The sequence below is a fragment of the Rhinolophus ferrumequinum genome, chromosome 12 (assembly GCF_004115265.2).
Source record: "Rhinolophus ferrumequinum isolate MPI-CBG mRhiFer1 chromosome 12, mRhiFer1_v1.p, whole genome shotgun sequence".
Classification (NCBI taxonomy): Eukaryota; Metazoa; Chordata; class Mammalia; order Chiroptera; family Rhinolophidae; genus Rhinolophus; species Rhinolophus ferrumequinum.
In genome coordinates this window covers 72,745,521-72,761,463 of record NC_046295.1, presented here as the reverse complement: position 1 = coordinate 72,761,463, position 15,943 = coordinate 72,745,521, and the positions used below count along the sequence as shown (strand labels likewise).

The 15,943-nt window shown below is 40.6% G+C and overlaps 1 protein-coding gene and 1 pseudogene across 1 annotated transcript; both read right to left on the bottom strand.

Moving 5' to 3' along the window:
- Positions 1 to 6,141: 6,141 nt before the first annotated feature.
- Positions 6,142 to 7,081, bottom strand: LOC117032153 (olfactory receptor 1J4-like; annotated as a pseudogene).
- A 7,921-nt stretch (positions 7,082 to 15,002) lies between these two features.
- Positions 15,003 to 15,943, bottom strand: LOC117032152 (olfactory receptor 1J4-like). Its single transcript, XM_033123430.1, is given in 2 exon segments — positions 15,003 to 15,886; positions 15,889 to 15,943. Coding segments are annotated over 2 exon segments (939 nt in total).

Below are 15,943 nucleotides of genomic sequence, written 5' to 3'. Positions count from 1 at the left end.
CCTCTGACATTGTGTATATCCCTTACAATTCCATTGACTCTATTCATCTCGTGACTATATCAATATAGTCACGAGATGTACTCCACATCTTGTGATTATATGTGTGTGTGTGCGTGTGTGTGTGTGTGTATTAAATCATAGTTGACTTACAATATTATTCAGCTTCAGCCTCAGGATGACAGTGCAGTGGTCAAACATATAAACCATCCATAAACTGGTCTCCCTAATAAGAGATTTGGCCGTCGGAACCTTACAAAATCTTTACAACATTATTGATTACATTCCCCAAACTGTCTTTCATTTCCCCTCGGCAATATTGTAGTTACCATTTATGCTGTCTGATCCCTTCCCCTTCTCCCTTACTCCCAACCCCCTGCCTTCTCGCAACTATCACTTTTCCCTCTATATCTCTGACTATTTCTGTTTACTTCATAGCATCAATTATAATGGACTCCATTGTCTTAGTATCTGCGTGCCAGTGTCTTCCTCCTTTAAAAAGACAAGAACCTAACTTTGAAAACACATGAAGAGTAGAAGTCCAACTGGAAACATGTGGAAAGTGAGATTGTTTTCATTAACTCATCACCTACGTAAAAACATATGGAATGAAATCAATGAGTAATAAAGGAAATTTGGTATAGTAATATTCAACACATAAATCAAATAGCAAACTCCTTCAAATGTTTTGATTTCAGTCTTCACACCCAAAGAAATAGAATTAGGGCACTACCACAGCCAGAAATGTGACTCTACCCGCTGGTTATGTATTAACTGGTTTTGCATTTATAAAGTTGGATTAACATATTGCACTTTACATATGGCTGTCGCAAAAAAAGAGATGAAAAGATGGGAGTAAAAACTTGATGACCTTAATAACAATAATATGGATTGGATTCCAGACAAACGCTATCTTACGGGCTACGTCAAGAAACATGGCAAGTCAAATGAGGACTTTTAGACAAGGGTAACATCATATAACAAAATCGTTTAATATCCTGTCAGGAACTCTATTGTCCCTTTGTGGATGTACAGATACTCTGATATCAACCAGTGCTTTATAACAAATTTACATTTTATTGTGCATCACTTGTGAAACAATTGTTAGTTAAACTAATAAAATATGTTTTTGAGTGACATTAGCAAATTTACAAGTCGTACTGAAATCCCAGGAGGCTTGATGGAAACAAGAAGCCACCAATGGATAAAAGATGTAATTCTTTCAAAACTGTGGCTTCATTTTCATTGAACTATGTAGTCTCGGGTGATGACACAAAGCATGATATGTAGCATCTGATATACCTACATTATTTATAAAAAAGGAAAGAAAGTCAGAGAAGAACCTCTGGTATTACAGATTGAAAAAAAGGAATTTACTGCAGCCAGAATTAATCTGAAATTATCAACATGAACCACAGTTTCTCTATTGCTAAAATAAGTTCACCATTCTCTTGCTTCACTCTACATACTCGCAGAATTCATGTAAGGTGTTATAAATGTGCCTCCCACGACCTCCATGATGTAATTCCTTACACCAGACTCTTCAAAGCACAGTTCACAGATCTGCAGTGCCAGCATCACGTGGGAGCATCGTTCGTCCAAAGTTGGGGTCTCATCCCAGAACTACTTAATCAGAGTCCATGGTGGTAAACTCCAGGAAGCTGTGTTTTCACAAGTTTCTGAAAACTATGTGCACACTAAAATTTCAGAAGCTTTGCTTCATTCTTCACTAGGTAAGGCAGATGTCCATGAAGGATAGTCAATGCTGAAATGAGTGCCATTTGTAGGAAAGCAATTACACATTCAGAGAGTATCCACTATAATTTGGTTGTATTTACAAAGGAGGCCAGCATGAAGCATGTTTTCATAATTTTTTTGTATGGGGGCTAAGAAATATCAACACTCAGCATCGGCGAAAGAGGATGGGAGGAGTCCCCTTGCCAGTCTTGGTCTCCTCCAGGACTTTCATCTTCAGAACTGTTTTGACATTTTATACCATGGGCACAGAGTCATACATTTCCTGTTACTTACGGGACAAGTAGTTTGGAATCTCTGATTTCAATAGATACAAGATGATGAAAAGGAAGCCCATTAAAGTCTGCATATGAGAGTGTACTGAAATTATATAGCTAATTCTTTAGATTCTGAAGTATGTGAAAGCCTGAGATTACAATCCCAAAATATAAGAGTTTTCCAAAATCCCCTGAAATAAAAGAGATAACCCGCTGAAGAACCATTTCCCCTCTAAAGCTTTTGCTGACATCCAGGCAGCGTTAACTAGTAATAAATCCTCCATGGTGCTACTACCATTTATTATAATTATGTGATTGTATCCAAGCCTCAGTTTCCTCAAGTGAGAAATACAGATCACAACGGTATATGCTTCATAGGATTATTGTGAGAATTAAAAGAGATGATACAGGCAAAGCTCTTAACATAGTGCCTAATACACAGTAATCATGCAGAAGCCTGGTGATTATTAGGAGTAGCATATTAGAGCACTTTTGACTACTCATACATACTTTTCAGTTCACCTGTCTCTAAACTACTAGAATGTTCCCTTCTTTGGCATGGATGTCCAGTCTTTATCCAGCTGTGTCTGACCAGGGCTAGGCACACTGAAGTCTGACACAGGTTAGGTGACTTGTTAACTGGCTATTCAACAACAGAATCTATAATGTAAGGAAAGTCTCACTGTTTTCTGGTATAATTCGAACTTTTCAAACTTAGTGACAAAAATTGAAATCTCTGTATGCTTTAGTTCCCTCCTGATTTCATTTATAGTTTCTTCCTCAAACATGTTGGATTCTAAGATACTAATCCATACAACACTTGCAGGGTTTCTTTGTTTCTCCTTCAGAAGATAACTGATCATAATTCTTTTTTTTTTTTAATTTTATTGGGGAAGGGGAACAGGACTTTATTGGGGAACAGTGTGTACTTCCAGGGAAAGTCAAATCAAGTTGTTGTCCTTTCAGTCTTAGTTGTGGAGGACACAGCTCAGCTCCAGGTCCAGTTGCCATTGCTAGTTGCAGGAGGCGCAGCCCACCATCCCTTGCGGGACTCGAGAAGTTGAACCAAAAACCTTGTGGTTGAGAGCCCACTGGCCCATGTGGGAATCGAACCGGCAGCCTTCGGAGTTAGGAGCACGGATCTCCAACCACTTGAGCCACTGGGCTGGCCCTTGATTCTGATTATTTAGTATGTCTTCTCATCCATGTTCTATTTGTAACAAAATAAGATCGTATTTTACTCGTAAAATTCACGTCAGACTTGAAACTTGATATATATATGTAATATATACAATTTACTTACATATAATTTAGGAACATATATATATATATATATGTATATATAATATGTATAATATATAGAAAATACATATATGTATAATCCAGAATTAAAATATAAATGCTGAACCTCCTGGTTCTGTGATATTATGATCCCTCTCCCCTGAGAAAGGTCTGTCTGTGGTTACCTTTTTTCATTGTGTTTTGTTTTGTTAGTTTCAGCTATACAAAATATTTTAACAGTTAGGCATTTATAACCCTCACTAAGTGATAACCCCCGTCCTCCAAGCTACTACCCCTCTGACATCATATGTCATTATTACAATTCTATGACTATTCCCTACACAGTACCCCACATCCCTAACTATATCTATATAAAGAATTAATGTTTCCTTTAACTTTGAGAACTATACGAAATGGTCAATTGAAGTGTCAATGCTTAGTAACTCCCAAAACTATTTGTAAACTATGTATAGCAAACATTGTCCTGACCCAGAGAGATGCTTCTTTGGGGAAGGTCATGAGCCAGTCCTGGCATGGCTGAGGGGAAATACCCCAAATAAAGTGCATGCTTCCAAAGCAATTTCCAGAAGTTCTATATAAGTATGCAAATCAACATGGCACCTACCAGTTTGCTTTCGGCTGTCTACATTCCCGGAAAGCCAATCTAGCAGGTTAAGTGGTGATAAAACCTTCCCAGCAGGCAGGTAGACTTGACATTTCTTGAGAAAAACTCCACACAGAGCAATGTCACTAACTCATAGCTAAAAATATGAGTGACAGCACTGCCTTTTTTGAGGATGGCCCAGACAAGGCCAGGCAAGTGGTCAGGGATCCACATGACGGAACTGCATTGCAGAGAAACTGAGCCAGGTACTGATGGGTGTGTAGGCCAACAAGGCATGTTGGGTCTAGACCAGCAAGAAAGGTTCTAACCCTACTCGGTTTTGTTCTGGCTCCAGGTTGGGACTGAGCCTGCAGACAAAGTGACTCCAAGCATAAAACTTCATAGGACATGGTGGGGATGGGAGCATTCTTTGTCCTTCCACATTGAAAGCGGGGATTCTCAAAGGCAGCCTCATGAGCTGTAGGTCAGGGGCCACTCTGAATGAATATTAAACAAGTAGGAGTAAGCTAGTCCTCTCATCTGTCTGTTTGTATCTGCCCACCTAACAACTCACTCATCCATTGCTCCGTAGTCGTTTAGTTCTAGTTTAAGCCAGTGAAGATGTGTTGCTGTATCCTAGGACAGCTGCTTTTCTTTGAATGGAGTTATCATCTGCATGCCAGTCTCCCATAGTCACCATATGTCAGGTGTATCTGTGCAAGTTCTGCCCCACAATTCACCCGGGATGCATAGGTCAGGAAAACTAGTATTTGATTTTCTTGGTCTGTTCTAATGCTAAGCCAAATTTTGCATTTCATATATTTCAAAATAAAAATATGTTAGATGTCTTATAGTTTTTCAATTTACATGGAATCAAAAATTGAGGTTCAGGGATGTTCATTGTCTGAGGTTACACACTCTGGCAGATACAGCTTGCAATTGGGATCTAGCTTTCACAAATACTCCTAACTGCTACGTGGTGCTGAGTCTCAGAAGTATTTGTGATCCTGTTTATCCTTAACTAAGTACAGCCTGAAGAAAGAGAACTATGTGGTCCTTCACTAGATGACAAAGAAGTTAGATTACTTGGGCTTATGATACTACCTGGTGTCACTAAGATGAGAAGAAATGATTTTCAGGAAGACAGATAATGAAAATATTGAGTGAGAAAGTCACGAAATTCAGTGAGGGCAATGAAAGTCTCCCCTACAGATGCTTTCTCTGCCTTTCTCTTTCTGTATCTGGATTGAGCCTGTGTTTTGACTGATATTCACACATCAGTCAGAAAGCTTCAGAGACGATTAGCCTTATAATGAAGGGCTGAATGAAGGTTATGATCGTCTATAAGAGTGATCAGTGTCCCTAAAACGCAGAATAAACGTTGAGTCTATAAGCAGAGCAGCGGAACTCACAACAGTGGGTAATTTTATGGAGCAATATAGGGCACTATAGAAAGGCAAATACTTTACAAATTTCCAATTCTGCAACGTTTCTATGCCACTATCTTCTAACAATTCATAGAAACTAATAAATTCCCAATGTCACCCCTTTTGCCCCGCCCCATGGCTCTTGGAAACCACCGTTCTATTCTCTGGTTCATGAATTTGACTAGTTTGGATTCCACATGTAAGTGAGATCATGCAGTACTTGGGTTTTTGTGTCTGACTTATTTCACTTAACACAATGCACAAAGTTTCAGGAATGCCAGATGAATAAGTTCTTGAGATCTGAAGTACAGCGTGATGACTGTAGTTAACAGTACTGTACTGTGTACTTGATATTTGCTAAACGGGTGGATCTTACTGGAAGTTTTTTCACCACATGCACACACAAGGTATTATAAAAGGAGTGATTGATATATTATTAATTCACTTGATGGTGGTGATCATTTCCCCACGTATACACATCAAACCATCACGTGGTACACTTTAAATATATACAGTGTGTATATGTCGATTTTACCCCAATAAACTTCTTTTTGAAAAGATATAGTAAATTCCCAGGAAAAAAGGAGAAACATAAATTGTACTAACTATGTAGTTTCTTAATCTAACAGATAAATCAATAATCAATCATATCACTTCAGATTCATAATTTATACTAAAGAATAGCAAGGGAAAAGAGAATGATTGTAACAGAATATAATTCAAGTTATCAAATATCACTGAGTACTTATTCCATGCTGGGCTCAAAATTAAGAGGCCTGTGTCTGGTGATAAAGGCAACTGTCATAAAGATGAGTGAACGTCATTGAAACAAGACTTTTACTCTGTTGATGAGTTTCTCCAGGGCCCCCTTAATGTCTCTGTTCCTCAGGCTATAAATGAAAGGGTTCAGCATTGGAGTGACCACTGTGTACATCACAGAAGCAATTATGTTGTTGTCACTGGAGGTGTTGGATGAGGGTAAAAAATAGAGCCAAATAATTGTCCCATAGTACAGAGACACCACAGTGAGGTGGGAGCCACAGGTGGACAAGGCTTTGCAGATGCCCTTGGTAGATGGAACCTTCAGGATGGTGGCCCCAATGCGGCCATAAGAGATCAAGATGCAGATTAGTGGGAGAGTAATAACGGCCAGTCCTGCTGTGAAAATGAGCAGCTCGTTGAGGGAGGTGTCAGAGCAGGACAACTTGAGCAGGACACCAAGGTCACAGAAGAAATGGGATGGTGTTGTCATCACAAAAGAACAGCTGGGCAAAGAGAAGGGTGTGGGACAGGGCATTGGCACAGGAGAGGAGCCAGGACCCGGTCACTAGTAAGATACACAGTCCCTCTCTCATGATGGTCATGTAGTGGAGGGGGTGACAGATGGCAACGTACCGATCATATGCCATTGAGGTGAGAAGGAAATTGTCCAAAACAGTAAAAACTATGAAAAAATACATCTGTGTTACACACCCTGCATAGGGGATGGATTGGTCCTGAGTCAGCATGTCCATGAGCATCTTAGGGACGGTGACAGATGAGAAGCAGATGTCAGAGCAGGCCAAGTGGCTGAGGAAGAAGTACATGGGCGTGTGCAGGCGAGCGTCCAGCCTGCTGAGCAGGATGATGAGCAGGTTCCCCAGCACCGTGGTCAGGTACATGGCCAGGAACAGGGCGAAGAACGCGCCCTGCTGCTCGGGCCGGATGGGGAGCCCCCGCAGGAGGAAGTGGGACACGCTGCTCTGGTTCTCAGGCCTCATGCGGCCCTGTGTCTGCTGGGGATGAAAGGACAGTGAAAAAAGCACAATCAACAACCGATGAGCCTAGGAGATGTCCTATCTGAGTTAATATTGCTTTCAATCAATAAATAATGCAAAGGTCTCTAGTGAAGAACTCAGTGTGTTGTGTTCAGCGGAGCTCAGGCAAACACAACTGAGTTACTAAATATTTCCTGGGCACAAGTCCTGATGCCTTTGACGAGGGTATGGGACCATTCTAGGGATTACAGGCAGGACGTCACCGAGCAGCCAGGCGGCTTATTCCTCATCTCCCCAAGGCTCGGGGTTAAAAAGGCTAGGGGTTAAAGTGTGAGAGTCATTGGCCAGTGGTGTTTACAGTGTCTCTGTCTTTAGGAACTAGATATGAGAGGTGATTTCAGCAATAGCACAGAGAGGTGATGATTTGCGGTGTACACACACACACACAGACACACCTGTTCTCGAAGAAGGATGTCTAGTACTTCTCTGAATCTTATGCTGCAGTCATCGAGCATTCGGGAATGGGGACTGGTTTCTCAGTTTCTCTGTAGACACCCAGATACCAGATTGATCCTATAAGTTCTGTGATCCTGAACCTCTCACTGATATTAGAGAGAAAGCCAAGAGCCTGGAGCTTACTCTTCTCATTTCACCACCTTCAGAAATGGAGATGTGAAGACTACATTCTCCCCTAGGGAAAGGACCAAGGGGTCAGTGCACCAAACTCTAGGTTAGAGACGTGCATTAAACATGTAGTAATTGCTCAGTGTATTTCTCATTCCCTCCAAGACAGATGCCCTAGAGCAGTAGTCCCTCAACTTTAGAGTTCAGCAGAATCACCTGGGGAGCTTGTTAAAGACGCAGATCGCAGCTCTACTGCCAGAGATGCTACTTCATGAGACCTGGGACCAGGTATCTCTGCAGCAGATGGTTCTGAGGGCTCACTCTGAGGAAACACTGTCCTTTGGAAGAACGTCAGGATGGTTGCCCTAGGAGTGCATCCCAAAGGAGATGCGGAAAGACGTCCTACTGGCCCTTCCCTACCAGATTTCTGTTTCCCACAGTTGGGTCATAGCTTGGGTGTGAAGAGCAGTTTTTCTCCCCAGTGGGGTTTCATTTTGGTGCTGGTTAAAACATTAACTCTGCCTCCTGAATGAAATCCAAATAATGTAGACATGAAAACAAAGGATAAAGTCAAAGTACTTTACCCTTCCCTCAGTTATTTCTATCTTTCTAAAATGGCTTTTTATTCATAAAATTTTATGAATATATAAGCGGGATTTATTTTATATCGTATTTTATAGCCTTCTATTTTACTAATAATTTATCCCAATAATATTTGCATTCCTATTTCTATGCATAACAATATGTAGAACATAGAATATCAATATTTTGATCTACTTTAAAGTTTAGTCAATCTCTTATTGAATTGACACGAAGATTCAGTGTGAAACTTTATAAAAGATTGTACTGTGCCTTGATCCTTCTGTCAGTTACCTGGTCGAGACAACTTCAATATCTGCAAAAACATCAATTTTTTTTTATAGTTTCAAGTGTACAAAACAATGCAATAGTTAGACATTTCACCCCTCACAAAGTGATAACCTCCCTCCCCCATCTATTGCCCCTCTGACATTGTGTATATCTATTACAATTCCACTGACTCTATTCATCTCGTGACTATATCGATATAGTCACGAGATGTACTCCACATCTCGTGATTATACGTGTGTGTGTGTGTGTGTGTCTGTGTGTGTGTATTAAATCATAGTTGACTTACAATATTATTCAGCTTCAGCCTCAGGAATACAGTGCAGTGGTCAAACATATAAACCATCCATAAACTGGTCTCCCTAATAAGAGATTTGGCCATCGGAACCTTACAAAATCTTTACAACATTATTGATTACATTCCCCAAACTGTCTTTCATTTCCCCTCGGCAATATTGTAGTTACCATTTATGCTGTCTGATCCCTTCCCCTTCTCCCTTACTCCCAACCCCCTGCCTTCTCACAACTATCACTTTTCCCTTTATATCTCTGACTATTTCTGTTTACTTCAAAGCATCAATTGTAACGGACTCCATTGTCTTAGTATCTGCGTGCCAGTGTCTTCTTCCTTTAAAAAGAAAAGAAAGTAACTTTGAAAACACAAGAACAGTAGAGGTCAAGTGGAAAAACGTGGAAAGTGAGGCAACAACCCAGATTGTTTTCATTAACTCATCACCTACGTAAAAACATAAGGAATGAAATAAATGAGTAATAAAGGAAATTTGGTATAGTAATATTCAACACATAAATCAAATAGCAAACTCCTTCAAATGTTTTGATTTCAGTCTTCACACCCCAAAGAAATAGAATTAGGGCACTACCACAGCCTGAAATGTGACTCCACCTGCTGGTTACGTATTAATTAGTTTTGTATTTATAAAGTTGGACGAACATATTGCACTTTGCATAGGGCTGACGCAAAAAAAAGAGATGAAGTGATGGGAGTAAAACTTGATGACCTGAATAACAATAATATGGATTGGATTCAAGGCAAACGCTATCTTACGGGCTACGTCAAGAAACATGGCAAGTCAAATGAGGACTTTTAGATCAGAGTGACATCATATAACAAATTCGTTTAATATCCTGTCAGGAACTCTATTGTCCCTTTGCGGATGTACAGATACTCTGATATCAACCAGTGCTTTATAACAAATTTACATTTTATTGTGCATCACGTGTGAAAAAAATGTTAGTTAAAATAATAAAATATGTTTTTGAGTGACATTAGCAAATTTACAAGTCATACTGAAATCCCAGGAGGCTTGATGGAAACAAGAAGCCACCAATGGATAAAGGATGTAATTCTTTCAAAGCTTTGGCTTCATTTTCATTGAACTGTGTAGTCTCAGGTGATGACACAAAGCACGATATGTAGCATCTGATATACGTACGTTATTTATAAAAAAGGAAAGAAAGTCAGAGAAGAACCTCTCGTATTAGAGATTGAAAAAAAGGAATTTACTGCAGCCAGAATTAATCTGAAAATATCAACATGAACCACAGTTTCTCTATTGCTAAAATAAGTTCACCATTCTCTTGCTTCACTCTACATACTCGCAGAATTCATGTAAGGTGTTATAAATGTGCCTCCCACGACCTCCATGATGTAATTCCTTACACCAGTTTCTTCAAAGAACAGTTCACAGATTTGCAGTGCCAGCATCACATGGGAGTATCGTTCCTGCAAAGTTTGGGGTCTCAACCCAGAACTACTGAATCAGAGTCCATGTTGGTAAACTCCAGGAAGCTGTGTTTTCACAAGTTTCCGAAAACTATGTGCACACTAAAGTTTCAGAAGCTTTTCTTCCATCCTCACTAGGTAAGGCAGATGTCCATGGAAGATAGTCAGTGCTGAAACTGCAGTGCCATTTGTAGGAAAGTCATTACGCGTTCAGAGAGTATCCACTATTATTTGGTTGTGTTTACAATGAAGGGCAGCATGAAGCATGTTTTCATAATGTTTTTATATGGGGGCTAAGAAATATCAACACACAGTGTCGGCAAGAGGGGATGGGAGGGGTCCCCTTGCCAGTCTTGGTCTCCTCCAGGACTTTCATCTTCAGAGCTGTTTGACATTTTATACCTTGGGCACAGAGTCATACATTTCCTGTTACTTACGGGACAAGTAGTTTGGAATCTCTGATTTCAATAGATACAAGATGATGAAAAGGAAGCCCATTAAAGTCTGCATATGAGAGTGTACTGAAATTATATAGCTAATTCTTTAGATTCTGAGGTATGTGAAAGCCTGACATTACAACCCCAAAATATAAGAGTTTTCCAAAATCCCCTGAAATAAAAGAGATAACCCGCTGAAGAACCATTTCCCCTGTAAAGCTTTTGCTGACATCCAGGCAGCATTAACTACTAATAAATCCTCCATGGTGCTACTACCATTTATTATAATTATGTCATTGTCTCCAAGCCTCAGTTTCCTCAACTGAGAAATACAGATCACAACAGTATATGCTTCATAGGATTATTATGAGGATTAAAAGAGATGATACAGGTAAGGTTTTAATATAGTGCCTCATACACAGTAATCATGCAGAAGCCTGGTGATTATTAGGAGTAGCATATTAGAGCACTTTTGACTACTCATACATACTTTTCAGTTCACCTATCTCTAAACTACTAGAATGTTCCCTTCTTTGGCATGGATGTCCAATCTTTATCCAGCTCTGTCTACCAGGCTTAGGCACACTGATGTCTGACAGAGGTTAGGTGACTTGTTAACTGGCTATTCAAAACAGAATCTATAATGTAAGGAAAGTCTCACTGTTTTCTGGTATAATTCCAACTTTTAAACCTTAGTGACAAAAATTAGAATCTATGTATGCTAGAGTTCCCTCCTGATTTCATTTATAGTTTCTTCCTCAAACATGTTGGATTCTAAGATACTAATCCATACAACACTTGCAGGGTTTCTTTGTTTTTCCTTCAGAAGCTAAGTGATCATAATTCTTTTTTAAAAAAAATGTTATTGGGGAAGAGAATAGGACTTTATGGGGAACACTGTGTACTTCCAGGGAAAGTCAAACCAAGTTGTTGTCCTTTCAGTCTTAGTTGTGGAGGGCACAGCTCAGCTCCAGGTCCAGTTGCCGTTGCTAGTTGCAGGGGGCGCAGCCCACCATCCCCTGCGGGAGTCGAGGAATCAAACTGGCAACCTCGTGGTTGAGAGTCCACGCTCCAGCCAACTGAGCCATCTGGGAGGCATCTCAGCTCAAGGTGCCATGTTCAATCTTAGTTGCAGTGGGCGGAGCCCACCATCCCTTGCGGGAGTCGAGAAGTTGAACCAAAAACCTTGTGGTTGAGAGCCCACTGGCCCATGTGGGAATCGAACCGGCAGCCTTCAGAGTTAGGAGCACGGAGCTCCAACCACTTGAGCCACTGGGCTGGCCCTTGATTCTGATTCTTTAGTATGTCTCTCATCCATGTTCTATTTGTAACAAAATAAGATCATTTTTTCCACGTAAAATTCACGTCAGAGTTGAAACTTGATATATATATGTAATATATACAATTTACTTACATATAATTTAGGAACATATATATATATATATATATAATATGTATAATATATAGAAAATACATATATGTATAATCCAGAATTAAAATATAAATGCTGAACCTCCTGGTTCTGTGATATTATGATCCCTCTCCCCTGAGAAAGGTCTGTCTGTTGTTACATTTTTTTTCATTGTGTTTTGTTTTGTGAGTTTCAGCTGTACGAAATAATTTAACAGTTAGGCATTTATAACCCTCACAAAGTGATAACCCCCGTCCTCCAAGCTACTACCCCTCTGACATCATATGTCATTATTACAATTCTATGACTATTCCCTACACAGTACCCCACATCCCTAACTATATCTATATAAAGAATTAATGTTTCCTTTAACTTTGAGAACTATACGAAATGGTCAACTGAAGTGTCAATGCTTAGTAGCTCCAAAACTATTTGTAAACTATGTATAGCAAACATTGTCCTGACCCAGAGAGATGCTTCTTTGGGGAAGGTCATGAGCCAGTCCTGGCATGGCTGAGGGGAAATACCCCAAATAAAGTACATGCTTCCAAAGCAATTTCCAGAAGTTCTATATAAGTATGCAAATCAACATGGCACCTACCAGTTTGCTTTCGGCTGTCTACATTCACGGAAAGTCAATCTAGCAGGTTAAGTGGTGATAAAACCTTCCCAGCAGGCAGGTAGACTTGACATTTCTTGAGAAAAACTCCACACAGAGCAATGTCACTAACTCATAGCTAAATATATGAGTGACAGCGCTGCCTTTTTCGAGGATGGACCAGACAGGGCCAGGCAGGTGGTCAGGGATCCACACGACGGAACTGCATTGCAGAGAAACTGAGCCAGGTACTGATGGGTGTGTAGGCCAACAAGGCATGTTGGGTCTAGACCAGCAAGAAAGGTTCTAACCCTACTCGGTTTTGTTCTGGCTCAAGGTTGAGACTGAGCCTGCAGACAAAGTGACTCCAAGCCTAAAACTTCATAGGACATGGTGGGGATGGGAGCATTCTTTGTCCTTCCACATTGAAAGCGGGGATTCTCAAAGTCAGCCTCATGAGCTGTAGGTCAGGGGCCACTCTGAATGAACATGAAACAAGTAGGAGTAAGCTAGTCCTCTCATCTGTCTGTTTGTATCTGCCCACCTACCAACTCACTCATCCATTGCTCCGTAGTCGTCTGGTTCTAGTTTAAGCCAGTGAAGATGTGTTGCTGTATCCTAGGACAGCTGCTTTTCTTTGAATGGAGTTATCATCTGCATGCCAGTCTCCCATAGTCACCATAACTCAGGTGTATCTGTGCAAGTTCTGCCCCACAATTCACCCGGGATGCATACGTAAGGAAAACTAGTATTTGATTTTCTTGGTCTGTTCTAATGCTAAGCCAAATTTAGCATTTCATTTATTTCAAAGTAAAAATATGTTACATATCTTACAGTTTTTCAATTTACACGGAAGAAAAAATTGAGGTTCAGGGATGTTAATTGCCTGAAGCTTCACACTCTGGCAGATACAGGTTGCAATTGGGATCTAGCTTTCACAAATACTCCTAACTGCTACGTGGTGCTGAGTCTCAGAAGTATTTGTGATCCTGTTTCTCCTTAACTAAGTACAGCCTGAAGAAAGAGAACTATGTGGTCCTTCACTGGATGACAAAGAAGTTAGATTACCAGGGCTCATGATACTACCTGATGTCACTAAGATGAGAAGAAATGATTTTCAGGAAGACAGATAATGGAAATATTGAGTGAGAAAGTCATGAAATTCAGTGGGGGCAACGAAAGTCTCCCCTACAGATGCTTTCTCTGCCTTTCTCTTTCTGTATCTGAATTGAGCCTGTGTTTTGACTGATACTCACACATCAGTCAGAAAGCTTCAGAGACGATTAGCCTTATAATGAAGTCTTGAATGAAGGTTATGATCATCTATAAGAGTGATCACTGTCCCTAAAACGCAGAATAAACGTTGAGTCTATAAGCAGAGCAGCTAAACTCACAACAGTGGGTAATTTTATGGAGCAATAAAGGGCACTATAGAAAGGCAAATACTTTACAAATTTCCAATTCTGCAAGGTTTCTATGCCACTATCTTCTAACAATTCATAGAATCTAATAAATTCACAATGTCACCCCTTTTGCCCCTCCCCATGGCTCTTGGAAACCACCATTCTATTCTCTGGTTCATGTATTTGACTAGTTTGGATTCCACATGTAAGTGAGATCATGCAGTACTTGTGTTTTTGAGTCTGACTTATTTCACTTAGCAGAATGTACAAAGTTTCAGGAATGCCAGATGAATAAGTTCTTGAGACCTGAAGTACAGCCTGATGACTGTAGTTAACAGTACTTTACTGTGTACTTGATATTTGCTAAGCGGGTGGATCTTACTGGAAGTTTTCTCACCACATGCACACACAAGGTATTATAAAAGGGTATCTATGTGGAGGTGATGGATATGTTATTAATTAGCTTCATGGTGGTGATCATTTCCCCACGTATACACATCAAACCATCACGTGGTACACTTTAAATATATACAGTGTGTATATGTCGATTTTACCCCAATAAACCTCTTTTTAAAAAGATATAATTAATTCCCAGGAAAAAAGGAGAAACATAAATTATACTAACTATGTAGTTTCTTAATCTAATAGATAAAAGCAATAATCAATAATATCATTTCAGATTCATAATTTAAACTAAAGAATAGCAAGGGAAAAGAGAATGATTGTAACAGAATATAATTCAAGTTATCAAATATCACTGAGCACTTCTTCCATGCTGGGCTCAAAATTAAGAGGCCTGTGTCTGGTGATAAAGGCGACTGTCATAAAGATGAGTGAACGTCATTGAAACAAGACTTTTACTCTGTTGATGAGTTTCTCCAGGGCCCCCTTCATGTCTCTGTTTCTCAGGCTATAAATGAAAGGGTTCAGCATTGGAGTGACCACTGTGTACATCACAGTAGCAATTATGTTGTTGTCACTGGAGGTGTTGGATGAGGGTAAAAAATAGAGCCAAATAATTGTCCCATAGTACAGAGACACCACAGTGAGGTGGGAGCCACAGGTGGACAAGGCTTTGCAGATGCCCTTGGTAGATGGAACCTTCAGGATGGTCGCCCCAATGCGGCCATAAGAGATCAAGATGCAGATTAGTGGGAGAGTAATAACGGCCAGTCCTGCTGTGAAAATGAGCAGCTCGTTGAGGGAGGTGTCAGAGCAGGACAACTTGAGCAGGGCACCAAGGTCACAGAAGAAATGGGGGATGGTGTTGTCATCACAAAAGGACAGTTGGGTCAGGAGAAGGGTGTGGGACATGGCATTGGCACAAGAGAGGAGCCAGGACCCGGTTACTAGTAAGATACACAGTCCCTCTCTCATGATGGTCATGTAGTGGAGGGGGTGACAGATGGCAACGTACCGATCATATGCCATTGAGGTGAGAAGGAAATTGTCCAAATCAGTAAAAAAAATGAAAAAATACATCTGTGTTACACACCCTGCATAGGGGATGGATTGGTCCTGAGTCTGCATGTTCACGAGCATCTTAGGGACGGTGACAGATGAGAAGCAGATGTCAGAGCAGGCCAAGTGGCTGAGGAAGAAGTACATGGGCGTGTGCAGGCGAGCGTCCAGCCTGCTGAGCAGGATAAGGAGCAGGTTCCCCAGCACCGTGGTCAGGTACATGGCCAGGGACAGGGCGAAGAACGCGCCCTGCTGCTCGGGCCGATGGGGAGCCCCCGCAGGAGGAAGTGGGACACGCTGCTCTGGTTCTCAGGCCTCAT